The sequence below is a fragment of the Hermetia illucens genome, chromosome 2 (genome assembly GCF_905115235.1).
Source record: "Hermetia illucens chromosome 2, iHerIll2.2.curated.20191125, whole genome shotgun sequence".
In the NCBI taxonomy this organism is placed as follows: domain Eukaryota; kingdom Metazoa; phylum Arthropoda; class Insecta; order Diptera; family Stratiomyidae; genus Hermetia; species Hermetia illucens.
The window spans coordinates 175,348,924-175,374,929 of NC_051850.1; the positions used below are offsets into that span (position 1 = coordinate 175,348,924).

Sequence of the window (26,006 nt, forward strand, 5' to 3'; positions counted from 1 at the left end):
TATAGGGATGAAAATGAAGATCATCACGAAGAATTTTTCTCACAGAACGATCGGATAGTCCAAGAGCAGATGCGTGTTTGCGCGCAGAACGCTGTGGCCATCGCAACATTGACGCTCTCACTGCTTCAATGTTCTCAGGTGATCTAACGGGCCGAGGGTTCTTCCTTTTGTTGCACTTGCAGTCTGAATGTAGTGAACCATGTAACAATTGATTTGCGGTCTGGGACGGGAGTCAACGGGGCTAAATTAAAGCGACTCCGAAATGCACGCTGTGTTGCAATAACCGAACATCCGCTTGAAAAGTAAACCTCAACGACAAAGGCACGCTCCTCACTATTCCAACGCATGATGGCGACTGAACCGTGTCGGGACAAAACTTTACAGTATCCCCTCTTGAACGAGACCACTAGCGCTCCGCTATGACCACAGTTAGATACTAGACAGCTACCTCTCTCCCCCTTGCCCCTCAAGGGGGGAAATCAGTACGAGTACACACGATTTCAAATTGTTTTGCCCTTGAGCATGAACGAGATGTACCGAAAATCCGATCAGCTGTGTTTGACATACCGCCCGGACTTGCCAATGTATTGGTGAGATTGGCAAGTTTTTGCTTATGTATAAGTGAATACGTGAAACAACTTTTTGCTATATGGGTGAGCACGCCGTAGTACCAGAATAGCAAAAGCTCACCGATCTCTCTCTTACCAATACGATTTGACGAAGATTATGCCTTTTCTTTGTTTAGCGTCTCTGATGTGTACAGATAAGCTTCTGGAAGCACATTTGCAAGTGGGGTCATTTTTGTAAGGGTACTGCCTATAGTAGATCTACTGTGGCTATGACATCAACTAACTGAGTGGCGCGCATTTTAGAAAAGGAAGTTATGCTGCCGCACCCTGTACTATTCACTTAGCTGAATCGTGAGGATCGACTATTTTCAGAGTATTGTATGGTTCTTTTCATTCTATGTATATTCCTATGTATACCTAGATATATGTGGTTCTAAATAACATAGCTCCCCCTTTGCTATGATGTACTGTTGACACATCCAAGATTACTCATTTTTAATCGGAGTCAAGTACAAGTTTGTTGAAAGCCAGTAAATTCTCCTAGCGCCACTACGGAGAGGAATGCTAGCCCCCAGATGTTAGTACCAAAGACTGAATCATACAGCATTCAACGAGTACCCGATTACTACCTTTGATTTCAACGAATAAAAAATATTGACTGGAATTCCAGATATTTATGAAAATTCCTCGTGTTTAATACATTTGAAGTAAACAAGTAGAGTGTGATAGACTTTCTATTCACTCACGAGTATCTTATCGGATAACTATCAATACGTTGAGATAAGATAAAACTGGCAGAAACCCCCAATTCTCATGTCACTATGCCTTGTAGTAGGCAGAGGTAGTACCTTCCTGATCTTTGATACATTTAGTGCTATGCAGTTCAATTAGTGTAGTAATAAAAATTATTTCCATTATCGTTAAATCTAGTGAGATGACTGGACATGTGGTGAGTAAAAGATGCGATCTTTGGGTATATTCGAGCTGACGCTATGCCAGAATCGCTTTGAAAAGGGGAAAGAATCAACATATTTGGAATTTTCTAATTTGCATGTGATATATCGTGATAATGTAGAATAATCGTAAGCCATTTATATGTACACGAAATAAAAGATTGATAGCGGATTTGGATTGATTAAATATATATAAAATATAAAAATTTCCCTCAGCATTCTTTTAAAATCTTCTCAGAGCAACAACGAAGAACAGTAATTATATGCTAATAAAAAATAATTGTATACGTGTCTATCTATCAGCAGATGATTATATTATTATAAATAATTTGCGTTTGTGGAATTTTACATAAAACCATTAAGTGGGCACTATTCGATAATGACTTAAATGTGACTATGATAATCATTTCAAACTGCTAATAATCGTATATATAATACATGATAATGTATGTGGTGAGTGAATTCAGAAGTTTGACCAATTGATAAGCGGAAAGATTTCGATTTTGTGGATTCCCCAATAAGACTAACGACATATCGGAGGATTTTCTACAACAGGTTTGCTCTGGCATATGGAGTTTCTTAATTCTTACGAAGTTGCAAATATACTGGAATCCCAATATTTCGTACCCTGATAATCCCTATTTCCCGCTCACTCGTACAAATTTGCGTCTCCAGAGAAAATCTCGATAAATGGTATAAGAGCAAGGCATCTGGAGCCCTTCGTAATTCGTATCTTATTTTATGCTTGAAGTGACATAAAACATAAAAAGTCTTATAATTCGTATTTCGTTTAAATGCCCCGCTAATTCGTACTGTTTTCAAAGGTATCAAGGTATAAAGGTTTTATGTTCATCTTATGTGAGGAACTTTCTATGCACGTTTTTCTTCTTTTAGAAATTCAAAATATTCCTTAATGAATTGGTGGACCTCGGCGCAAAACCGGGGTATTTGGGATTCCTTACTAAGGGAGGCCTAGACCGGATACCAGTTGTTGCACCGTGGCTATACAGTCATCTGGACGGAACACTACCAGCAACAATTTTGTGGCTGGTCGGTTTCGACCGAAGGATGGAGGTGATATCTTCAGACGCTGCCTCACTCCTTAATCCGAAGGAACACCGTAACCGAAATCCGCTGCATATGGCATTTTGGTCTACTTTGTTTAAGGGGGTCATCCCGTGTGTCGGGTTGGAGAAATCGATTTTTTTTTTTTGCATGAATTGTATCTATATATAGTGGAGAATATGTGGGCAAAGGGATTTTCCGATATTCCGAGTCCTTCAGAAATTACAGTGTTAAACAGGTAAGGAGTCTGCAGCCGCGGCTAGAGTACTCGATGAGAAGGAGCATCGAATCTTTTTTTATCTGTTAGTTTTTTACCTGAGTCTTATAAATTCGAACACAGGTATAAATATAAAAAGATGGAAAACCAATCAATTGTCTAAACTTATTTGCTGTTTGGAATAAAAAGGATAATCCAGTCTAGAGTGAGCACTGAAAGACGTTCAAGTTATACTCAGTTATATTTTGTTGTAAGTATTGTGCTGTTTGTGTGTTCAGTGATTTTTTTAAATGGGTCGTACGAAGGGAGATCACTTTAACGTTCAACGTCATGCTCGCACTAAAAAACCAGTATTTCATGGAAATCGATACTTATCAGAGAAGAAAAAGGACTTCGCATTAACATCAGCAAAGAAACTTTTAGGAAGCATGAACATGGATGTTCCAATTGCGACAAGTTTTGTATATTGTATATTGGATTTTGCTGGAGTTGTCTCCGGTATTTCTGCTAATTTCTGCAAATAATAAAATATACGTAGCAGTAAAAAAGGAATACGTAGGACATGTCGAGGAAAGAATGGGAACGCGGCTTAGAAATGCAAAGAAGAATCACAAAGGCATTGGTGGAAAAGGGGCTGGAAAACTTACTGATAAGGACCTCACTACATTTCCTGGGCTGGCTATTCGTCGACACGCAAATTCGATAGAAGGAATGAAGCAAGAAATTTGGGCAACTTTCTTCCATAAATGTTCTACAGTCGAAAATCCTCAGCATCAAAATTGTCCAACAGGCGAGGACAGTTGGTGCAAATGGCGCAAAGCGGAAGCTAAAGGAGAACTGGATAGTTTTTACCACGAGAAGGCACCTTTGACTGAAGAAGTTCAAACAGTCATCAAACCAATCTACGAAGATTTGTCACGAGATGATCTGTTCAACAGATGTTTAGGAGCAGAGACCCAGAATAACAATGAGCCGTTAAATGCATTGATCTGAACTTTCGCTCCTAAACACCTACATTCTGGGGCCAAGGTCGTAGAAATAGCCACTTTTCTGGCTGTAATTATTTTCAATGAAGGATTCAATGGCATTCTCAAAATTCTAGTGACAATGGGATGTCAAGTTGGTCACATATGTCAGGTTTATGCCGACCGCCGTAATGAAGCGCGAATTTGGCGGTCCGAACGACGTTCGACTGACCTCGCTAAAAGAGCCACAATTGACACCAGAGGGCAACAATCGGCCTTACAAGACTTTTTTGAAGAAACGGAGGATGTTCTCTATCGATCAGGTATAGCAGATTAATGGTGAGCTAAAATTTTACTGTTGATAATCACATTTAAATTTTCAAATGCGTTTTTCTCGAAACTGTATCTTGAAAATCGGCTGCCACCATACCTCAAAATCTATCCAACCAAATTCTTTGAAATTTTCACGACTTCTTTAATACATATTTCTACGGTCCGCAAACTAGAATAATTGCGATCGGACGGGTAGTTTTTTTTTATTCATAAAAAAAGCCGCAAAAAAACACCAAAATCCAAAAAATTAAGTTTAAAAGCCCACCGAAAATTTACCTTTTAATATTTTCTAATTATCCTAGTTTGCGGACCGTGGAATATTGTCCACATTAAAATGCCGTTTAGTTTTTTTCGCTCAGATGAACACAGCGCCCTCCAGCGTGGCAGCAGAAAAACACCTTTTTTTGGAGATGGGTGCATAAATTAACACCTATTCCAAAAATTAGCTACGAAATCAAGCTGAAAAATTTATCACATATACTAGAGATATCAATAAACATATGGTGAAAAAATCACGTTTCTATCTTTATCCAGTCCTTCAAAATAATTTTTCAAAAAAAGGCAAAAAAAACGGCCTTCACACGGGATGACCCCCTTAATTCAAAACTCGATGAAGATATGAATTATAATATTTTTCGAAAGCGGCAGATTTGCACCTAGACTGGTTTGAGCTGATGAGTGGTCGTGAGCCCGGCCACAGTTAGATACTAGACAGCTACCTCACTCCCCCTTGCCCCTCAAGGGGGGAAATCAGTACGAGTACACACGATTTCAAATTGTTTTGCCCTTGAGCATGAGCGAGATGTACCGAAAACCCGATCAGCTGTGTTTGACATACCGCCCGGACTTGCCAATGTATTGGTGAGATTGGCAAGTTTTTGCTTATGTATAAGTGAATACGTGAAACAACTTTTTGCTATATGGGTGAGCACGCCGTAGTACCAGAATAGCAAAAGCTCACCGATCTCTCTCTTACCAATACGATTTGACGAAGATTATGCCTTTTCCTTGTTTAGCGTCTCTGATGTGTACAGATAAGCTTCTGCAAGCACATTTGCAACTGGGGTCATTTTTGTAAGGGTACTGCCTATAGTAGATCTACTGTGAGCCCGGCATCTACTGAAGAGCGGAACGGAGCGAATTGATGCTCAAATTAGTGCGGCCGCCATTCAGTAGATGGCGTGTGGTGTGAGTTCAGTTGATGATGAAGTCAAACATGTCGAAGTACAATGAATTCACGTGGAATACAGAAATTTGACCTTCTATTACTTTGTTAGTCATGGTTGAAAAATTTTCCAGAATTGTGTCTTATATTATCACTTATACTGATTCCGATTTCGTACTTCTAGAATGAACTTAAGGAGGGTTTTCAGGTAAATTTATAAAATATAGTAATATGCTATAATTAACTGTCAATGACTCTTTGCTTAAATTTGTTGAGTATGTGTGGACATCTTAATTTAGGGAATGCTCCAAAATGAGATTTTGTGGAGATGTTTGGTAAGTTGAACTTAATGCATCCTTAAGAAAAGAAGATGAAGTTGGAGAAGAGAGATTACCGGGGAGCTGAGACTTTCTGAACCACGGAATGTGTACTCCGATATTATATGACAATCGGTTTGAAGTTAATGTCCATTGACATTTTTGGTATTCTGTTTGTAGCAAATTTATACTTTCGTGTTCTTATAAATGTGATAATGTCTCTTTGCTTATAGTTTCTAGTAAATAATTGACATCGTTACAAAAAAGTAGTTCATTTTGCTGAGAAAATTAATGCTGCAGCTAATAGTCGGATCACAGAAACTTTCACTGACTTTTTTATTTGATTGCTCACAAGCACAAACAATAACGTGTTTAACAGTGGCCTAGTTTCTATGTGACGCTATCGTCTATTCTAACGTCTCATCCAGAGTTCCTTTCTTCCAACAATCCAACAATAGAAAAATACATACTCCGGGTGCTCCAGACTATTGCCGCCGTTGGAATTGTTGAGTTTAATCCTATACAAGTACTTGCGGTATCTGCAGTTTTGGAAGTTTTGTAAGATTCTAATTTATTTTACCATACCGTCTCTGTTGGCCTTAATGTCGGGAAATAAATTGAGGGTACGTCGATCTTTTCCCGTCGATTCCCATCGTTGCTGGCACTTGTTTAACAATTCCTTTCTTTTGACGCTTTTCTGTATAAGACATACTAAAATTTCAAAGCGATTGGGGGAATAGGAGGAGGAAGGTTTATACTGAACAAAACTTAACGCTTTTTTTTAACGCTTTTTTTTCAAAAGCGTCGTGCTTTCATACTTGTTACAATTAAATACTATTTTGTCGTCTGCTTGAAATTGGGGCAACCAATTTTCATATAAGTTTGTGAATCCACCTGACCTAAAACCTAGATCAATGCTGATATCATCATCACCATCAACGGCGGAACAACCGGTATCCGGTCTAGGCCTGCCTTAATAAGGAACTCCAAATATCCTGGTTTTGCACCGAAATCCATCAATGTGATATCGCTACAAACTGTCTGGTGTCCTGACCTACGCCATTGCTCCATCTCAGGCAGGGTCTGCCTTGTCTTATTTTTCTACCGTAGATATTGCCCTTATAGACTTTCTGAGCTGGATCATCCTCATCCATACGGATTAAGTGGCCCGCCTACCGCAACTTATTGAGCCGGATTTTATCCACAACCATACAATTGTGGTATCGCTCATAGATTTCGTCATTATGTAGGCTACGGAATTGCCCATCCTCATATAGGGGGCCAAAAATTCTTCGGAGGATTCTTCCCTCGAACGCGGCCAAGAGTTCGCAATTTTTCTTGCTAAGAACCCAAGTTTCCGAGGAATACATAAGGACTGGCAAGATCATAGTCTTGTACAGTAAGAGCTTTGACCCTATGGTGAGACGTTTCGAGTTTAACAGCTTTTGTAAACTGAAATTGGCTTTGTTGACTGCCGACAACCGTGCGCGGATTTCATCATTGTAGCTGTTATCGGTTGTGATTTTCGACCCTAGATAGGAAAAATTATCAACGGTCTCAAAGTTGCAGTCTCCTATTTTTATTCTTCCCGTTTGACCAGTGCGATTTGATGGTGTCGGTTGGTTGGTTTTTGGTCCTGATGTTACCACCACATATTTCGTGTTGCCTTCATTGATGTGCAGCCTAAGATCTCGCGTCACCTGCTCGATCTGGATGAAGGCAGTTTATACGTCTCGAGTCGTTCTTCTCATGATATAGATATCGTCAGCATAGGCCAGTAGCTGGGTGGACTTAAAGAGGATGATGCCTCTCGCGTTTACCTCAGCATCACGGATCACTTTTTTCAGGGCCAGGTTAAAGAGGACGCATGATAGAGAATTTCCTTATCTTAAACCGTTGTTGATGTCAAATGGTCTTGAGAGTGATTCTGCTCCTTTTATCTGGCCTCGCAGAATGGTCAAGGTCAGCCTAGTCAGTCTTATCAATTTCGTCGGCATACCGAATTCTCTCATCGCCGTTTAGAATTTTATACTAGCTCTGCTGTCATAGGCGGCTTTAAAGTCAATGAAAAGATGGTGCAACTGATGTCCATATCCCAATAGTTTTTCCATCGCTTGCCGCAGAAAGAAAATCTGATCTGTTGCTGATTTGCCTGGAGTGAAGCCTCTTTGGTATGGGCCAATGATGTTCTGGGCGTACGGGGCTATCCGACCTAGCAAGATAACGGAGAAAATCTTATAGTTGGTACTCAGCAACGTGATATGTCTTCAGTGTTAACTCTCACCTGATTGGCAGAGAGGATCCCAGGTGGTGTTATTTTTCGAGCCCGGAGCACCATGCCAAGGAGATAGTGATCCGAGTCTATATTGATATTCTGATATTCTAGGCTGAGAGGTGGCGGTGTTGAACCAACACACAATTTGGTTGAAAGTGGTCTCATCTGGAGAAGTCCACGTTCGTTTGTAGACCGCTTTCCTCGCAAACCAGGTACTTCCAATAACCATTTCGTGTGACACTACTAACTGAATTATCCGCAGTCCGTTATTTTTGGTATCCTTATGTAGGCCAACGTATCGCCTAAATACGGGCTCCATCCCTATTTGACTGTCCAAATCTCCAACTATGATTTTGATATTATACTTGGGACAGGCTTCGAGGGTTTGTTTTACTGCCTCGTAGAAGGTAGTCTTCTTCGACTCCGCAGTCTCCCCTGTAGGGACGTGAACGTTAATGAGGCTTAAAATTTCTAAATTTGCCTCGCAAGTTTTATGTTTCCATAGCTGATAACAATAGGTTTCAATTTCATGGCTGACTAAGAAACCTACTCCGGGGACATGGATGACCACTATAATATATGGTGTAGCTAGCTGCTTGGCAGCTCGTTTTAAATCTCACTTTAAGGCCATTTTGCGAGCACGCAGATCCCCAAACTTATACAGCATTTTGGAGGTCTCAGTCTCCTCCATACAAGTGATCACGAATTAAGCTCCTTTTCTCGAAAATCTCAATATTAAAGGTGATACGAACGTTTAAAGTTTTTCATGAGATTCCTTCACTTTAAGGCAATTTTCTAAGCACCCAGACCCCCAACCTATATACCATTTTGCAGGTCTAAATCTCCTCTATACAAGTAATCACGAATTAACCCAGCGTATCAAGCCACTGTTGTTCCACCAGGCTTTCGGGTCGCTTACCATCGACTTTGGTGTTCGGACCAATCTTGGCAAGTGAATTCTCGTTGGCGCGAATAACGTGACCATACCATCGAAGACACCTCTCTCGCAGTTTTTTCACTATCGATGCAACCCCATATCGATCGCGGATATCCTCATTTATAGTCGGCCAGCACTCAGAACCATAGAGAGTGATAGGACGGATGACATTGCGGTAAATTTTAGATGTGGGACGTTTATTAATACGTCGATCACAAAGAATACCAGTTGTGGAACGCCACTTCATCCAGGTTGCGTTAATGCGTGAAGCAATTTCATAACGCAGTTCTGCATTTGCTGATATCATTGACCCGAGATATTTAAATCGGTCAGTTCTGAGCAGTGCTTGTGCCTGTTTGAAGGGAATCGGTCGTCAGAAACTCAGTTGTAATCAAATTCAATCTGAGACCGTGTTGGATGAGGCGATCATTTCATTTTTGGACAAGCTGTTCGAGATCATTTTTGCTATTAGACGCTAGGAAAACATCATCTGCATAAAGCAGTGTATAGAGCGCTGGACGTTGGATGTCCCGTTTGACGGTGTCAATAACAAGAACAAAGAGAAGTGGTGAGAAGGCGTTTCTTTGATGAACATCAACAGAGACACGAAGCAGTTTTGATAAACCCTCCACACTACGAATTTTGCTTTCCGGATCGTGGTACAGCAATTGAACCCAGCGCACGAGTTCTTCTGGCACTAAGTGTTGTCGTAGAGCATACCAGATGAACTCGTGTTGCACACGGTCAAACGCTTTCTCCAGATCCAGAAATGCAATGCAAAGAGGCTCATGCTTCTTATGGTGTTTCTCCATGAGTAACCGTGCAGCGTGTATTGCGTCAGTAGTTCCACGGTTATTTCAACGATTTCGCGAATACGGTTGTCAGAATGCGTTCAAAAATCTTCATGGTATTGGAAAGTAACCCAATCGGATGGTAATTTGAACATTCTGCTGGACTACCTTTCTTTTTCTATATTGGAACTGCGGCACTTTCTTGCCAGTTAGGTGGTGTACTACCTTCCTGAATAGTCCGATTAAAGAATTCACTGAGTCACAGTGTTGGGTCCCAGTTCTCGCTTTATAGCGATGCCGTCAGGTCCTGTTGCTTTTCTCGATTTCATTCGTTTTATTGCTTCCTCGATTTCAGTTGCACTGACAAGTGGAGCTGCTCCAAATATCGGCAATGATTGTGGAAGTGGAGAATGAGCGAATTCTTCAACTGAAATCTGCTCGAAATATTCTCGCCATCTATTCGTTGCAACTCAACGGTTGGTAAGCAAAGTACTATTCTTGTCATTAACGACAGAAGTGTTTGATATCCTGTGTGCGTTCGTTTCGGCTTTTAGCAAGTCGATGCAGATCTCTTTCGCCATCCCGAGTGTCCAATTAATCGTAAAGATTTTTGTAATGGTCTGCTCGGGTGACAGCCATCGCTTTCTTCGCTTTCCGGTTGGCATTCTTATAAATTTGCCAACTGACCAACGTGTCATCGTCGAGAAATTTGTGGTAGAGGCGTTTCTTTTCACGGACCTTCATTTCAACATCATCATTCCAAAGCCAAGTATTTCGGTTGATGACCCGCTTACCTGGCTTGGTGACCTGGAGAGCTGTAGAGACCGGTTTGCGGATCGTGTCTTCCATTTGCTTCCACGATTCTTCCAAATTCGTAATGGTTGGTAATCGTATAAGTGAGATCGTTTCTTCTTTTTTCTCACCAAATCGCCACTATTTGAGGCGCCGCGAGCCAGTGCGTTCCTCACGCTGTTTTATTGGTGGCATAATTCGTAGGACGGCAATCAATAGTCGATGTTGAGGTGCAATGGTCTCATAGGGAGCGACTTTACAATCAGTGACGGTGGTAAAATGTCCGCGTCTCATGAGAATACAGTCGATTTGCGTTTTTGCTGTTTTTTTTGCTGTTTCCTCTATAAAATCTAGGAAGATGAGACAATCGTTTAATGAATCATGTATTCGTAAGTTTCCGCAAAATTGATTATACACTCGCCACCCTCATTACGCGCTTCAAACCCTTTTCCTCCATGGCACTTGTTATTGTCTGTCTTTTCACCCACATGATCATTAAGGTCGCCAGCAATGATGATATAGTCATCAGCAGGTATGTAACAAGTCTTTTCATCGAGAAGTTGCCAGAAGGTACCTTTCTCGGCATCAGGTCGACCTGTCTGTGGTGCGTATGCGGTGAAGAAGTGAATAGTGCGATCAGCTTCATCAGCCGATCATCAAGTCGTTCGAATTCTTTAATGGCATCACGGAAACCATCTGAGATGACAATGCCAATACCGTATTGAGTGTGTGGGTTACCAAAATAAAGAAGTTTATAGCCATGTTTACTGTGTTCGCGTTCTATAATATATCGCCGCTTTTGACACCAGGCCATCGGGTTTCCTGCGGAGCGCAGATATCAATGCGTCTTTTCCGAAGGGTTCTTGCGAGTTCCTCGGTCTATCCAGTTAGAGTGCCAACATTTAGCGTGTAGACTCGTATTTGTTTTGCTCGGACTAACCTACTTACGTCCTGATGCCGTCCATCCGTCAAAAACGCTTGCCCACTTCTGGGCAGGACCAGGGCCCGTCCTGCCGTATCGACTGAGGTGGACGCACTAGCATTTCTCTGAGGCTTGCTACTTGATCCGATCATCTTGTTTTTAACGTCACCAAGAGAGATCAGGTAGAATTTAACATAGAGGAACACTTCCAACTATACTCTATTTATCTCTTTCCCTGATCTCATTTTATTTTATTTTTGTTTTTACTGAGGATAGTACAAAGTACGTTGCCTCAAACCCTCCTCCTTTACCTGGGCTTGGGACCAGCATACTATGTTAATAGCATGGCGGTATTAGACAGCAATCAAGGGTATCATGTTTTCGAATTCTCTGAAGGAGCATAACAGCTATATATGTACACGCCCCTTCCAATAGTTAAGACTGCCTATTCAATCCCGTATGGTTTGGTCGATGGAATTTATCCTTACATCATGGATGAGTTCGGTGGACTAGAAATGCAAATTTTAAGCGACTCTCCAGTGGTTGACGTCGAATTATTTTTATTTTTCCGTCTATCGTAGCAGGCTCGGCATACCCTACAACTCGCATTGCCGAAGCTGCGGAGAAGGAAGGGAAACCCTCATGCACTTTCTCTGCGATTGCCCAGCTCTGGCTAGAATCAGGCTGCGGACACTGGGTAAACCATTCTTTGGGGACCTCAGAGAGATTTCTAGCTGCAGGGTTGGGGAGCTGCTTTCCTTCGTGAATGCTACGGGTTGGCTCTGAAGATCCGAGCCGGCTAGACTCCGCCTCCCTGCTCCCATAACAACAGTCACGGTCTTAGGAGTTTGTGGCATCAAAACGGCGCATCAAAGCGCTAATTGGGCTCCTCGGAGCGGATACTGATACCTACCCTACCCACCCCATCGTAGTTCTGGTATTCGGTGCTTTCTTGTTACATGGATTTGAGGTTGTATCGTCCTCCTTGGCAATAGGCCCTTTGTCTCTACAACTTCTGCATTGAACAGACCGGTCAATAATTTTTGCACGCCTTCTCCAAGTATTCATTCTTAAGTAGGACTGTAGAGAGAATATCAGAGTCCAGGGTGAATAAGGGCCCTCTATATTACCTGCTCCGTTCCTCTGAGAAAATTCAGGGTCTGAGGAGTATCACGCCGCGGAAAAATCGAGCCCGGGCGAAACTATATGAGTCTTGGGGAAAAGTTATTTCGGCGCCTATATTATCCCTGTTTTTATTAAAATTTCTATTCCGGGTTCTCGCGAAAACTTCGTGCTCGGGGGGGAATCCCCCTTTCCATTCGCTTCTCGTTACGCCCTGTAATACTTAAAAATTAGCAGAAATTGTTCTTGTAACAATGTTACTATTATAATTTGCTCTTTCGCATACAATGTTTCAATTACTAGAGAATAATCAAATTCAATTTGTCAATGAAAATAGCCTCCCAACTATCAAGCTTTGTCCTTTTTTCAAATCTTCAACCGTTAAATCGCAAAACTTCCCATTATCCACAATACTTGGTTCCTCACTCGACGCTTGTTAGACATTACAACTGGAAGGAATAGGTAGCGGGGGCATAAGTCACTAGCAAGAATCTGTTCCCGGTGCCATCACACAAAATACCCTGGCCACTGCGCAACAACAACCCTTGAAATGCCTACACACTGTTAGCCAGAGCAGGAAGACAGCGGCGAACAACGAGCTCCAAGTGCTCGATGTGAAAAAGAATCGATAACAGAACTTTGACTGGCACTGGGGTGGTTGAGGGATGTCTAAGAAAAGTGTTTGTTTCGTGTTTTCTTCTTAAATATTTCATCCTTTTTCGGTATTTTTCGTGCTTACAGAGGAATAATGCTAATTCGAGTTACATTTTATTTATAATTGTTGCGCGATAGCTTTCGTATTGCAACGAGAAAATCACTTTCTACTCGGGGCGGTTTGTGATTTGCTCCTGCATTGCTACTCGGGCTGCTATTGCTTCTTGCATCCTCATTCCATTACATAATTTCGCTACAATTTCAATTGGATCTCACTCAAAATTTGGCATAATAGAAAGCGCTAGACACAATGCAACCTCCACCGCGGAAAGTAAGTATGAAATGAGTAGACAACTGGTTACTTGCTTTCAGTAGCACCTTCTTGGGTTATTTTGGTAATTCACAAATCGATTACGCACAAATCGCAATGGCCATCAGGAATGGGTAGTCAGGGAGCAGAGTAGTGAATGCATGGCTGCTCCGCATTCGAATCGATTTAACACCAGATTTGTTGCCAGGACCGACATGAATGCCTAATGCAATTTTCCATCCCATTTCGTAGGGGAACTACGTGAAATTCCTCAAGAATCTGCACACTGAGCAAGTCGCGAAACTTCAGCTAAAGAATCAGCATGAGTGCGATTTGCTGGAGGATATTCGGCAATTCACTATCAAACGCTCGGCCATCGAGAAGTCGTACAGCGAAGCGCTACTCAAGATCTCGTCCGCATACCTAAATAAGAAGATCCCAAATATTCCGGACATCAAAGTTGATGGGATGGAGGAGAGATGGTAAGTCATATGGGAAGCACTACTTTTTCCTCCTGCAGCCAATGAACTTTCTAACTTTTCCAGGAATATGTGGAGTGTGTGGCGAACTGTCCTCGAGGAAAATGAAAAATTGGCCAGGGCGCGACTAGCAGCTATCGAAGTCTTCCAGCAGCAGATAGCGGACGAGGCGAAAGTTCTGCGCGACTATAAACTACAAATAAGTAAGAAATGCCTGAATCAATTGGCCAACATCCAAAAGGAGCTCCAAGTAACAGTGAGCGAAGTAGATAAAACGAAGAAACAATATTTCGACGAAGAGCACTGCGCTCATGATGTTCGAGACAAAGCTCGTGATATTGAAGAAAAGTTGAAAAAGAAGAAAGGATCCTTTTTCCAATCCATCACATCACTACAGAAAAACAGCGCTCGAGTCACAACTCGCAAGGAGCAACTGGAGGAGAAATCAACGGGGGCTCGAAACGACTATCTTCTAAGCCTGGCGTCTGCTAATGCACACCAAAATCGTTACTTTACCGTGGATTTGCAAACAACGATGACCTCCATGGAAAACTACGTATTCGAACGGATCGCAGAATACCTAACCCTCATGGGACGCACTGAACTTTTGACTTGCTCAGCAACTCAGAATTCCTTTGGAAAAATACGAGACCAAGCGCAACAACTCTCTAGGGAATACAATCTTCAATGCTGCTATCTTTTCTACCCGGTTCTGAAACAGCACATTCAATATGATTTCGAGCCGTGCGATAACGACCCGGTTTTCAAAATTACTGCCGAACATGATTCAGCTGCAGATACTCTGGCACGTGAAGCTAAGATGCTGGCAGCGCGAGTGGTTCGTGAAAATAATTCTATTCGTGAGAATGCTAGAAAGTTGGCTATATGTGTTTCGATGCGTGATTCTGGACAGAAGACAGATCCGAATGATCCGAATGGGCCGGATTTGGATACAAAGATCGAAGAATTTAGGGAGCTGATAAGAAAGTCGGAAACCGAGAAAGCTCGTGCTGAGGCGTGTCTAGAGTGTCTTCGAGCTGGTGGAATTAATGTTGATGAGTGGGTACAGGAAGCAGAATCTCTTGGTGTACATGAGTTGACTCGATCAGCGAGCTCGATATCGATGAGGACAGATGCATCTGGACAAGGGGTGAGTAGTTGTCAATTCTATTTTTTATATTTGAAGAGGCTTTCCAGTCCTTCAATCCTCCGTTGATTTCGATGACCAATCTTCAATGGTTTGATCGAGGGTGGTTTTTTTGGTGGCTTCAAATGCTTTGTAAGTCTGATGTTGGTGGCCCACTGCTGGGTTTTAACTTGAAAAAATTTATAGATTCCTTGGTTTGTCTAAACTTTTCTTTAAGTCCTTGCGTATTTGGTCTCGACTAGTTCTTTGCTGGCTCTTTTTTGGTATTCGCAAATCTGTCAGATTCTTTAAGGACTTAGCCTTTGTTCTTTTCGGACCTATTCTTAGATGCATATGTCCGCTTTAGCTGAGTCGAACAAACGTCAGAGTTAGAGCGAACGCGTTTGGGATTCCCACCCACTAAGAGCCACCTCTGGCCTCTGTAGCCCTAGCCCAAGGGATCACCATTTAATTATTACTTCGCGGATTGGGTTTGCTTTTAGGTTCTTGTCCTTCTGTTCCTTTACGCTTTCCTCCTCTTTCTTCCTTCAGTAACTCCTTCTTTGTTCTTATGATTACGGAGGACGGGCTAAATCAATTTCCCATTAACCTCGACAGCTCAGCAACTATATTCTCCGGGCTAATGCTCCTGCCCGTTGGTTCGGATTCCCCCCTCCATGGCTTTGGGCAATAAAACATCACATGCCCTGGATCCTTCGGGATACCTCCACATCTAGGATAACTGAGCGAATCATCTAACCCAAAGCAATGAAAATAGTGCTTATAGCAACCACTGTCTCCGGCGAGGAACTGGGCAATGTGGTGGTCAGTTTAAGCCATACTAATGTTAGGAATGAGTCTGTGCGGCCAGTGACTCGTCATAGACTTGTCCCCACAGGTAAAGCAGAATGGATCGCATTACTTCAGCTAGAAATAATCACCTATATTGTTTCGCTCCGCCAAGATTCGGCAAAATGTTTGTAAGCGCCGCGGTGGCAGTAGTTGCCTTTTGACATGCATGCTATAGGTGCTCGATAAAATTCAGTCTGGCATTAATCAAGGTATTTGATAGCTGGCTTCGAAACGACTGTATGTCCTCCGACTTTCACTTTCACAGTGTTCTTCTTTTACAGTTGGTTATTAAGACTGCCTCCGTTTCGTCTGTCAAGGTTAATCCGTCTCTATCTAGTCAGCTTTTCACAGCTTTCACTGTCTCCGTCGCGTAGACCTCTGGGTACTTGGCTGCGACACCTACAACCAGGTCAACCGCATAGCTGAACATCGTAGCCTCTTCTAGGACGGCAAGAACAAGCACCACAATTATACCACATTCTACAGTAGGGGATCCAGTACAGAGGCCTGTGGTACCTCCGCGGTGACCACGTGCTCTTTGGAGCCCTCGCCCCTGTCGTACCGGAGATTCCTCTGTGAGAGGCAGTTCTTGAACCGACTCGCCAAATATTCAGGAACACCCAAGCCCGCCAATGCACCTTTAATTCGGGTCCAGTACTTGGCAGAGGTTAATGCATTTTCGACATCCAATTTCATTTCGTCGGTTGTGTGTGTCGTTTTTACGGCTTATTTTATAATGAAAAGACAAGACAAAGACAAATGTTATTTTTTAATGTCGAATAGTGAGTTTCACCGGTATTTCAAGGACCAGTTGTCCTCTTCCTCAGTGAGTTTTTGTCAGACTATATGAGGAATAAAAAAACTCACTATTCGGCATTAAAAAATAAAATTTGTTTTTCTTCATTATAAAATAGTGATCTCCGGCCTGCTAGATCTTATTTTGGCTTTTGGCTCAAGAATTTCCTGAGCTCCAACATGAGGTCTCCTTTTTGGACCGTTTAATGCGGCTAATATTATTAGCCATATTGGTGAGTTCGTGGTCTCCCTACACTCTTCTCAAACTGTCAACGTATGACCCTTCACCATGTTTGTAGATGATGATAACTTCCGGTGTTATCTTTCCCCCTTTTCCCGGTGCCACCCTCCTTCAGAGATCCCCTACCTTTCTCTGGAATTGCGGCTACGTGAGTTTCGCCGACAGCTTCAACCGTCCCTTGCACCTGCTTCACATTTTTGGAAGTTGAGTCCTTTTTTCACTTCGGAATCGACTGGTCTGACTGTTCGTACGTTCTCTTTCCTGCTTTCTCCTCTCTCGTGTTTTTCGCTCGACGCCCTTACTCCACTTTTATATTAGGCCTTGCATTACGTCAACTGGATAGCTTTTATCGTGGCGTGATGAATATTTCGGCGTTCTTTGATGAATTTACAGAGCCACATGATCTTGTTACCCAGTGCGATAAAGGCAGGCTTGATCGTTGCCTCTTACATCGCTCGGGTGATTTAACGTCAAAGTTAACTCCTTTGCATGCCTTCCCGCTACGAACTCCCCACGGGGGTAGCGCTTTCATTCGTGGGGGCTTGTTCGGTATAGGTGGGAATCCGCCACCCGCTTCTTCTGAACGGGTCCCTGCCGTGCGCTTGTAATATTAAATGCTACAGTAGTCACGGTTCCAGCTACTGGGGTACTTTGGTTGTTGGATACCGATGGCCGGGAGTCCTCTTACCCACTCCCAAAAACGGCCGATATTGGGTTTCCAAAGCTCAGCACCGGAACTTTATTTCCCCTCTCCGTTTTGGGTTTTAGTTCTTCCATTACTTAATTTTTATCCAACGATAGGCGAGCTACGTGGCCTACGCTTAAGCAGGCCCATACTCGCACATCTCCGGATGTGTTCACGTGCATGTCCACCACACATCCGTCGGGCGTTCTCTTATCCTCACGACAGAATGAGCATGATGAGAGATTTGGCAACTCCACACAAGAGGCATACGTGTAGTCCGTTACAGGACGTACGGTTGCCGCATGAATGTGTATTTATGGGAACGGGGGTGGCTTGTGGAAAACAAAACTTTCTGTAATATTATTTTTATCTTTAGAATTGATTATTCCTATTGACACGAGATTTGGTGGTTAGGTTGGGACTGTGAATTCATATGCATGCAATGGGTACCATTATTTTACGTACAGTTTACAAGCAAAATGGGATGTTTAGATGTTAGTTTAAAAGTGTCTTTTAAATTAAACGGCCCTTTTAAAAAACTTTCCTACCGGTGGTGTCCCTATCCAACATGTTAGCCTCGCATCAAATGACAGCACCCTAGGAGATGTCAGTATCATATTGAAGCGAATAGTTTGACGACCTCAATGCATATACATTATGAGCTATGTACAAATGGGATCATTGCGTACATAAATATTCTTACACTAAAAATCCATAAAATCTTTCATACCTGGGGCGCCGACTTTTTTCCTTAAAACACAATAACGACGGAGTTGGAGCCGCAATTGGTGGTAGCGCCATACTAGCTGACTTGACATGATCTTGCTAGTTAGTGTTGATAATGCTGCTTGTCTCACTGTTGGAATAGATTCACTTTTGCCGCAATGCATCTACTTATTTCCTTCTCACTTCCTAGGAGAGCAAACATACGAATTTTGAAGCATCATTCGCTCAGTGATTCCATTAAGATCCATTACCATTAATCCGAAATAAATCTTCAAGGAAGCACTTCCTTTGGTTCCCGTTGAGATGTGCGAAGCCAAAACAGCTATGCAATATCTATTAATATAACAGATCTTGCCATGTGCTTGCAGCAACTCGCAGCTATGTGAGCTATACTTGGGCGCCCACCAATGCACTGCATCACATAGACGGCACTAATACCAACTCTTATATGCGGAATTTTGCTCGCACAACTTCCGTCGCGGTCGAACGTGTGCAGGGGTCTTCCGTCTCGCATTTTAACCCTTAATGATTACTTAACCCTTGGTACACTAGTCACACCTTAGCTTGGGGTTGATTACTGCTTGGTTCAAGGTTTCCCCATAATTTCTTAACAAATCACCTTTGTTGAGCAGCCTCATCACCATCATCAAGCGCATCGAGCATTTTGTAATTAATTTCCACATCAACCATCTTTAATGAAAAAACATATTGCTCCTATGCTTCTAGATATAGCGAATCAACCAGACCTATCCACTATAATTCCCGACTTCTGTCACCTCTTCTTGGAATTTCATAAGAGACTTCCATTTGTCCTGATCCATGTAGTTCTAAGACAACTTACTAGTCGATCTTCCTGGGAGAATCAGTTGCCACTTTTGCTTAAAATGTGGCCTTTTCACTGTCACTTCTGTTCCCTAATAAATACGTCTACGGATATTTCGCCCATGTATCAAAATTTTTATTCCAGATTGTTGCAAGGCTGGGTGTTTTGAAGACCCAACGCAAACAGGGGTTGACAAAATTCCGGAGCTGTCAAGCGGTATTGGTGGTTACTTTCCTCTTGCTGCTCTCATCTAGTAGCAGAAATTTCGATGTGTAACACCCTCAAAGTGAAATTGGTGTTCAAGTATCTGCATTTCCGGATTTTGGGTAAATAAATGAAAGTGAATTTAACGCTTGTAATTGACCTGGATACCACCATCGTCAGAAACAACGCTATTCAGCTCCCTAGAAATTGGCCAACAACTTCAATAATCCGTCAGACTCAGAATTTTGGTTTTACTAGTATTAATCTTCGATTTGATTTTTCGTGTTTTGATCCAGATCCATCTTGTATTTCCGCTAATTCCTCGACTTTTTCGGCCTCAAGCTTATAAATGGTTTGACAGTTTCTTTCCGTAGGCGTTTAGTGTGCCTCCTTCCCTTCTTGCTCTAGCATCTGCCAGCTCTTCTTTACCCCAAGATCATGAAGTTCACTTCTTTCTCGAAGTCTTTCCAGTACCAACAATTATAGATGTTAAAATGGTTTTCCATTTTCCCCCCTTTTCGACCCTCCGACCTATAGACATAGGTAGTATATCAGTGTCTTTCCTCTTCCAATTAGTGCCAAATTTTTAGCCCTTTCTCCGGAATTTTACATCTTTAATTTGGAAGCTATGGAGCCTACCTATTTTTAGGTTTTCCAATTTCCATTTTTAAATAAAATTTGTTTGGGAAACCAACGAATTCACCTCATGACTTGTTTCTTTTCTACAGGAAAATCCCAGTTCAGATTCGTTCTACGACAGTGATAATGCCGAACAGGAAACTCAACCATCAGGTTCCGCATTACAAGATGATAGGGATATGAATAAGGATCAGTTATCGCAAGATGGGGATGTAGATGGTAACTTCATATTCGAACATTCTAAGTTTCCAGGATTTTAAAACATTTCCAATATCGTTTCAGTTGAACAAGAGAGGCAAACGATTGAACAACTTACCGCCGGATGGGAAGATCCTACTGAAGTTGACTGGAGCACCGAAGATACAACCGTTCCTGAAGCAGCTCCAGCCCCGAAGGATCCGATATTTAAGTGCACTGCAATTTATAGTTACACGGTAAATTTATTCATTAGCTACTGTTCTAACCCTTACCACAAATTGGCATCTCCTCCAGGCTCAAAATCCGGATGAGTTATCTATCGTAGAGAACGAGCAACTAGAGGTGATTGGTGAAGGCGACGGAGATGGATGGTTGCGGGCTCGAAACTATAAAGGTGAAGAAGGCTACGTCCCTCATAATTATTTGGACGTGGAACAGGACTCTGTGGCGGAAACAGGCCAAAATCAGCTCCAAACTCAAATCTCCTTCTCATCGGTCGACTATACAGTCGACAATGAGGATCAAACTCAAGATTCAGTACAATCACCTGACCAAGTATCTGTTATAATGGCTCCTGGAAAGAAGAAATCTAGTCAAGAATATTGCATTGCTTTGTATGATTATGACGCTACTGCACAAGATGAGCTTACGTTCGAAGAAGGCCAAATAATCAAGATTATAACAAAAAGTGCACATGGAGTTGATGATGGCTGGTGGGAAGGTGAACTGGATGGTAAAGTAGGAAATTTCCCATCTCTAGTAGTAGAAGAGTGTGACGAAAATGGTGAGCCACTAACTGAAGAAGGAGCCGAGTCTCCACTGGCCCAGCTTCCGCCAGGCCTTTCACTTCCAGCTCCACCTGCGTTACCCGCGGAATATGCAGATTCTTTGAATGAGAAGTTACAAGATCTTCACGATTTGCAAGGTTTAATTTGAGATTTTTCTCTTTGAATTCAACTTGAATGTGTTGTTGTTAATTTTACAGAGGCTGAACAGGAATATGATAATGTCCCGCAAATGCCACCACCAGGTAAGCTTAAAAATAATTGGTTTTGATCACATATTGAACTAATGTAAATCCTTTGCTTTTCATGCTTGCATATAGTACTTGTGCAAGAAGACGTTGAGGAAGAGGTATCGATTTTTTTCTTCTTCTAAAGTATATGTATTAGTTGAATCCTTTCTTCTTAATTTTGCAATCGACCTTAAGCATATTGGGTACTTATGGCCTTTGAACAACATATGCCTTTTTAAAGTCTATGGTTCTGACAAAATCAAGCTCCTATATTCTCATAACTCAGGATACATTTGAAGTAACAACGTCGCGGATAAGCAGTTGGATTCCATGCTTTCTATTAATAAGTTAGATTTCCAGCAACACATCAATTTTTCAATCTTATAATCTGCCATTTCCGACTAGTCCACGATTTTTAAGGTTTTGTGGTTAAAATGCGCCTCCCCTAGAGTTTCCTTTGAGTTTCCCCTCTCGTCTATAAATCTCAGATAGTGCTTTGGGTCCATTGGAGCTCCACCCCAGTTTGGACAAATGGGTGAATTCTCCAATTATAATCTGCAGAGTCATTGGCCATGACCTTCATGGTTCTGTGAGAAACTGGATGAGATTATTATTAATCTCTCGATGTCATGTTTACGACCACTCCTTGATGGTAGATATGTAACCACTGACACTTTACTGAGCGTCCTCAACGCTTCTGCTACCTAATTATAGATCTCTCCCTTTCGGAGTTTATCGTTTGCGTTAAAGAATAAATTGGCATCATATCCGAGATGATAGATAAATGGCACTCAGTTTAGGCACGTTACATGAGATTTGAAGTGCCTTTCTCGAAATTGGTACTGCATAGAGTAAGATCGAGCAAAACGACTGAAAGTATATGTCTGCTTAGATTTTACCGCAAGGTTAAGGGCAGTATTCGGTATGCCGTCTTCTCCTCTTCTCTGTTTGCTGCAGGAATTACCATGGGAGACATGCTGCACCCGTTCCGAACTCCTAATTTCGTTTTTCCGTTAGGGGCCTGCTGATTCCCTGGAGGATGTCCCACCCGCAATAACGGCATCTGGTCTAGGCCTGCCTTAGTTAGAAACTCCATAAATACTGGTTTTGCGAGGAGGCAAACCGTATTCGATATCGCTAAAAGCTCTCTGGTGTCCTGGCCTAAGCATCACTAAACCTGAGGTAGGTCTGGTATGTCTTCGTTTTTTACAAGATATTGCCCTTATAATTTTCCGGTCTGAATTATCCTCACCCATATGGATTATTTGACTCGCGCACCCCAGCCTATTCACAACCAGGCGATCGTGTTATCGCCCATAAATTAGGTTTTTGACGACTTGGTGGGTGCAAGTTGTGCTGGTCCTTGGTGGACTACAACATATCATGCATGAATGGCAGTTCCTCCGGGTCAGGGCTCTGTTCTTTATGAGCATCTTGGTCGGATTTTGTTTTAAACACTCCTTGCATTTTTTATCTTTCACCGTCTTTGGCATTAGTGAAGATCTAGGAATTAACAAGCTTCCCTTGAATGGGTCAATTTTTTAGTTTTGGAGTCCTTATTGCTTTCATTCCGTTTGAGCAAATATAGTGAATGTTAAAACCGTCTTCTTTGGCCAGTGACTTCCTTTCAGCGTGGCATTCTTCGCCTTTCTTCAGAAGGCAGGTACATATGTTCCAGCATGCGGGATTTTTACCTACTAAAACGTCGTTACACAATAGTGATTCCAGCATAATGCCCTGTGGAACACCCGTGGAGACAATGCATTCCCTGGGTTCCTTGTCTGTATCGCACCAAAGCCTTCTTTCTGTTAGATAATCGTCACCAATGATCTCCTTATTTGATTCTATTTGGCCGAGTTAAATTCATTTTGCACATTAAGGTAACCACTGCGCAATAGGATTTAGGAAGGGGGTCCACCAGGAGGTATACCAGCATTAATTAACAACACTCTCGTTACAACCTTGCAGATGCAGTCCCTCTTGCTTCGCTGGATAGCTAGCTTCAAGTTTCTTCGAGCTTCCTTGTAGACGACCCTTCCCATTGCACTCTGGGCGCTCTTCTGCTTCGATGATACGTAGACAGTTCATTGTTCTATCACCAGTGGGGAAAATATAATGTTTCGACATCGGTGAATCGCATGCCGTCGTGATGCGTTCCGTGATATGGAAGGATTTCTCTACGTGTGTGTCTGGTATAGTGACTTAGTCCAACCAAATATCAATAAATTTTGGCTCGCCAAATGCTTTCGCAGACCAGTTTGACGTTCTTTTCATTCTTGGATGTGCAGGTCCCCAACTGCTAGGCTTGTTCTTTAGGTCAAAGACAGTTGACGTATCGCAACCCATTGAAGAAAGCTACGATCGAAACGGACCCTTCTTTCCGGCAAGTATTAACCTGACTATCATTAAACAATGTGATGTCTATTTGTGGGAAAGCCTCTAAGAGATAACGCCTCTTGCATTCATCATCAATGGCCTACCCCATTCTGTGGCCAAGGCATTAAAGTCATCGGTAATAACTTTTTGTCTACGTCCTTTCGCGTCCCATGCCAATTTGGCCAACATGTCCTCGGATTTAGCTAACGTTAGGCTTTTAGGAGCATAGTAACTATATACGTATATGCCGTCTATTTCTGTGGACATGAATCGAAGTTTAGGCAATGTGGGTTGGACACCGCATTATTGTTAGACTTTCTATGGGGTTCGCTCATGATGGCCACTGGCACCTCTGATTCGTACGTGATCTGCGAGGACATGTTTTGAGCTACTTTACAATAAATGAGGTTGATTTGAATCGACCTCACATTCCCAGTTAGCGGCTTTTTCAACTTAGCTTAGCCTTTGGTTTTGGCGCTGAATGAATTTTCAGCTACAGCATAAAATCACTTTTTTATAATATTTCCTGCGGAACCTGTTGATATTATTCCCCAAGATCACGGCCAGCTTTCAACTTTCTTAGTATGTTTAGGTAGGACATACTGCCTAGGCTAAAAATGATGATCACCTCGGAGCGGATCCTCATACACACGTAATCAGAATTGCCATACCTCTGTGTTGTCGGAATAGTGGTGGCTCCTATGGTAATTTAGCATGCGTTGAAGAAATAACATTTAATTTAATCACTAGAAACACGAAATAAACTTAGTTGGAATCATTTTCCGTAGCCTCTATAACAATGAAATCTATGAGCGATACCACGACCGTCTGGTTGTAGATAAAATCCGGCTGAACAGGTTACGGTGGGTGGGTCACCTAATCCGTATGGGTGAGTATGATCCTGCTCGACAACTATACAAGCCCCTTTCCTCAAGGTGGGCAAAACCCTTTTCTTTTGGGAACCTGCTGGTTTCCTTTTTCCGAATCTTTTTGTTTCTCCGCCTATCTGCGAGTATACATCGTTCTAAGTTGAGGTTATGAAAATTTTTTCTTTGTGAAAATTGGCTGAAAACTCCCCTTAAATTCATCCTATAATCATGTAGTATTTTAGGGTGTTATATACAGAGTGTCCCATTCATAACGGAGAATTTACGAATATTACGCATTAAATGTAAGAAACGTGGTTTTGATGTGAAGCAGATTGGCTTAGATATGGCAGTTCTATTTACGAAAAACGCTATAGCTCTGCAACAATAAAAGCAACAATTTTAATCAAACGAGTGGTGCAATCCATCATTGAAATGTCAACCATCGTAAACGGGAAGGTGTCTCTGTAGAGCACGATGTTATGAAGTTTGGTGAAAATGCTACTATACTCAAAGTCAAAGTTGTCTCTTTTCTATAAACTTATTACAGTTCAAGACATGGGCATGGAAATCATAAGGCCATAAGGTTTCAACTGACCGATATCGTACAAGCAGTGAAGCCCATGGTGTTTTACGTAGGCACCTGTCGTGAGACTTAATCCTACGGTCCTCTTCAGACACGGATTGATTTTATGACTACAATCAGAGCCCGGCTGAGACAAGCAACAGCGGTACCAGTCTATACCAAGTGCATGGCTTAGCATTCATACTGGTGGATGCAAGAATTACCTAAATCTCTACCGAACTATGGAGTACGGCACCCGTGTTGATACGCAACACCACGTCGAGGCCCGAAGGTCTCTTCTCGCTTGAGCATAACCACAACCATCATGAAAATCCCACTAGGGGGGCCAACCGCAAATAACCGAGCTGTCCTTACATACAACAGGAGTTCACCCGAAGTATGTGAGTCCAGGAACTTTCCCGTTTCCCATGGTACCAGTATACCCCTGGTAAGGTTTCGTGACCAATTTGCCACTTCAGATGAGTCCCCGTGCAGACTCGGGTCTGATCGCCCTGATTAGGCATTTGGAGCATTCGCCTACTGAATCACGGCCGGCAAACCAAAGTGATTACAGCGTCTCCCGGTGCCACCACTATGGAGGTTCTCCTCGGCCACTTGGTTTTGGTTTGGCCGATAGGGTTGCCGCCCCATCTTCCTCGCCGCCACCTCTGAGCACCATATCGTACAAGCAATCAGATCGGCCATTTCGTGGTCAGCAGTAGATTTGGGAGTTGCCTTCTGGATATATGTACATAATAAAAGAGGCGATCACATTGGCCTCGAAAGGGATCGCCATCTAATGGTCGCTTATATTCGCTTGTGCGAGCTTCGAGCTCCCAAGTTCAACATCGACCGCTTGTATGACCCAGCTGCCGCTCGACAGTGGGGGATCTATCAGGCTGATCGGACTGTAAATATATAAATTGAGTAACTCGCCTGAGAATATCGATGAGTACTGGGCTGCTCTTTTCTCGGGTGCTACCCAGGTCGTCGGCTACGTCTAGAAGGGACGTCATAAGACCTGACGGA

At 42.5% G+C, this 26,006-nt stretch overlaps 1 protein-coding gene across 2 annotated transcripts in view; it reads left to right on the plus strand.

Annotated features, from left to right (window-relative positions):
• The first annotated feature begins 1,147 nt into the window (after nucleotides 1-1,147).
• The window catches only part of LOC119648045 (protein nervous wreck), a 29,303-nt gene continuing 4,444 nt past the window's right edge, over nucleotides 1,148-26,006 (plus strand). The window contains exons 1-9 of one of the 2 annotated variants that reach the window (XM_038049497.1): nucleotides 1,148-1,410; nucleotides 1,500-1,518; nucleotides 13,640-13,869; nucleotides 13,933-15,016; nucleotides 20,047-20,176; nucleotides 20,240-20,391; nucleotides 20,450-21,080; nucleotides 21,141-21,185; nucleotides 21,261-21,289. In XM_038049497.1, the coding sequence (XP_037905425.1) occupies nucleotides 1,391-1,410; nucleotides 1,500-1,518; nucleotides 13,640-13,869; nucleotides 13,933-15,016; nucleotides 20,047-20,176; nucleotides 20,240-20,391; nucleotides 20,450-21,080; nucleotides 21,141-21,185; nucleotides 21,261-21,289 (2,340 nt within the window). In that variant the 5' untranslated portion in view covers nucleotides 1,148-1,390. Of the gene's footprint in view, nucleotides 1,411-1,499; nucleotides 1,519-12,851; nucleotides 13,104-13,639; nucleotides 13,870-13,932; nucleotides 15,017-20,046; nucleotides 20,177-20,239; nucleotides 20,392-20,449; nucleotides 21,081-21,140; nucleotides 21,186-21,260; nucleotides 21,290-26,006 lie in introns of those variants that run through there. The other variant, XM_038049498.1, reaches the window with a different exon arrangement.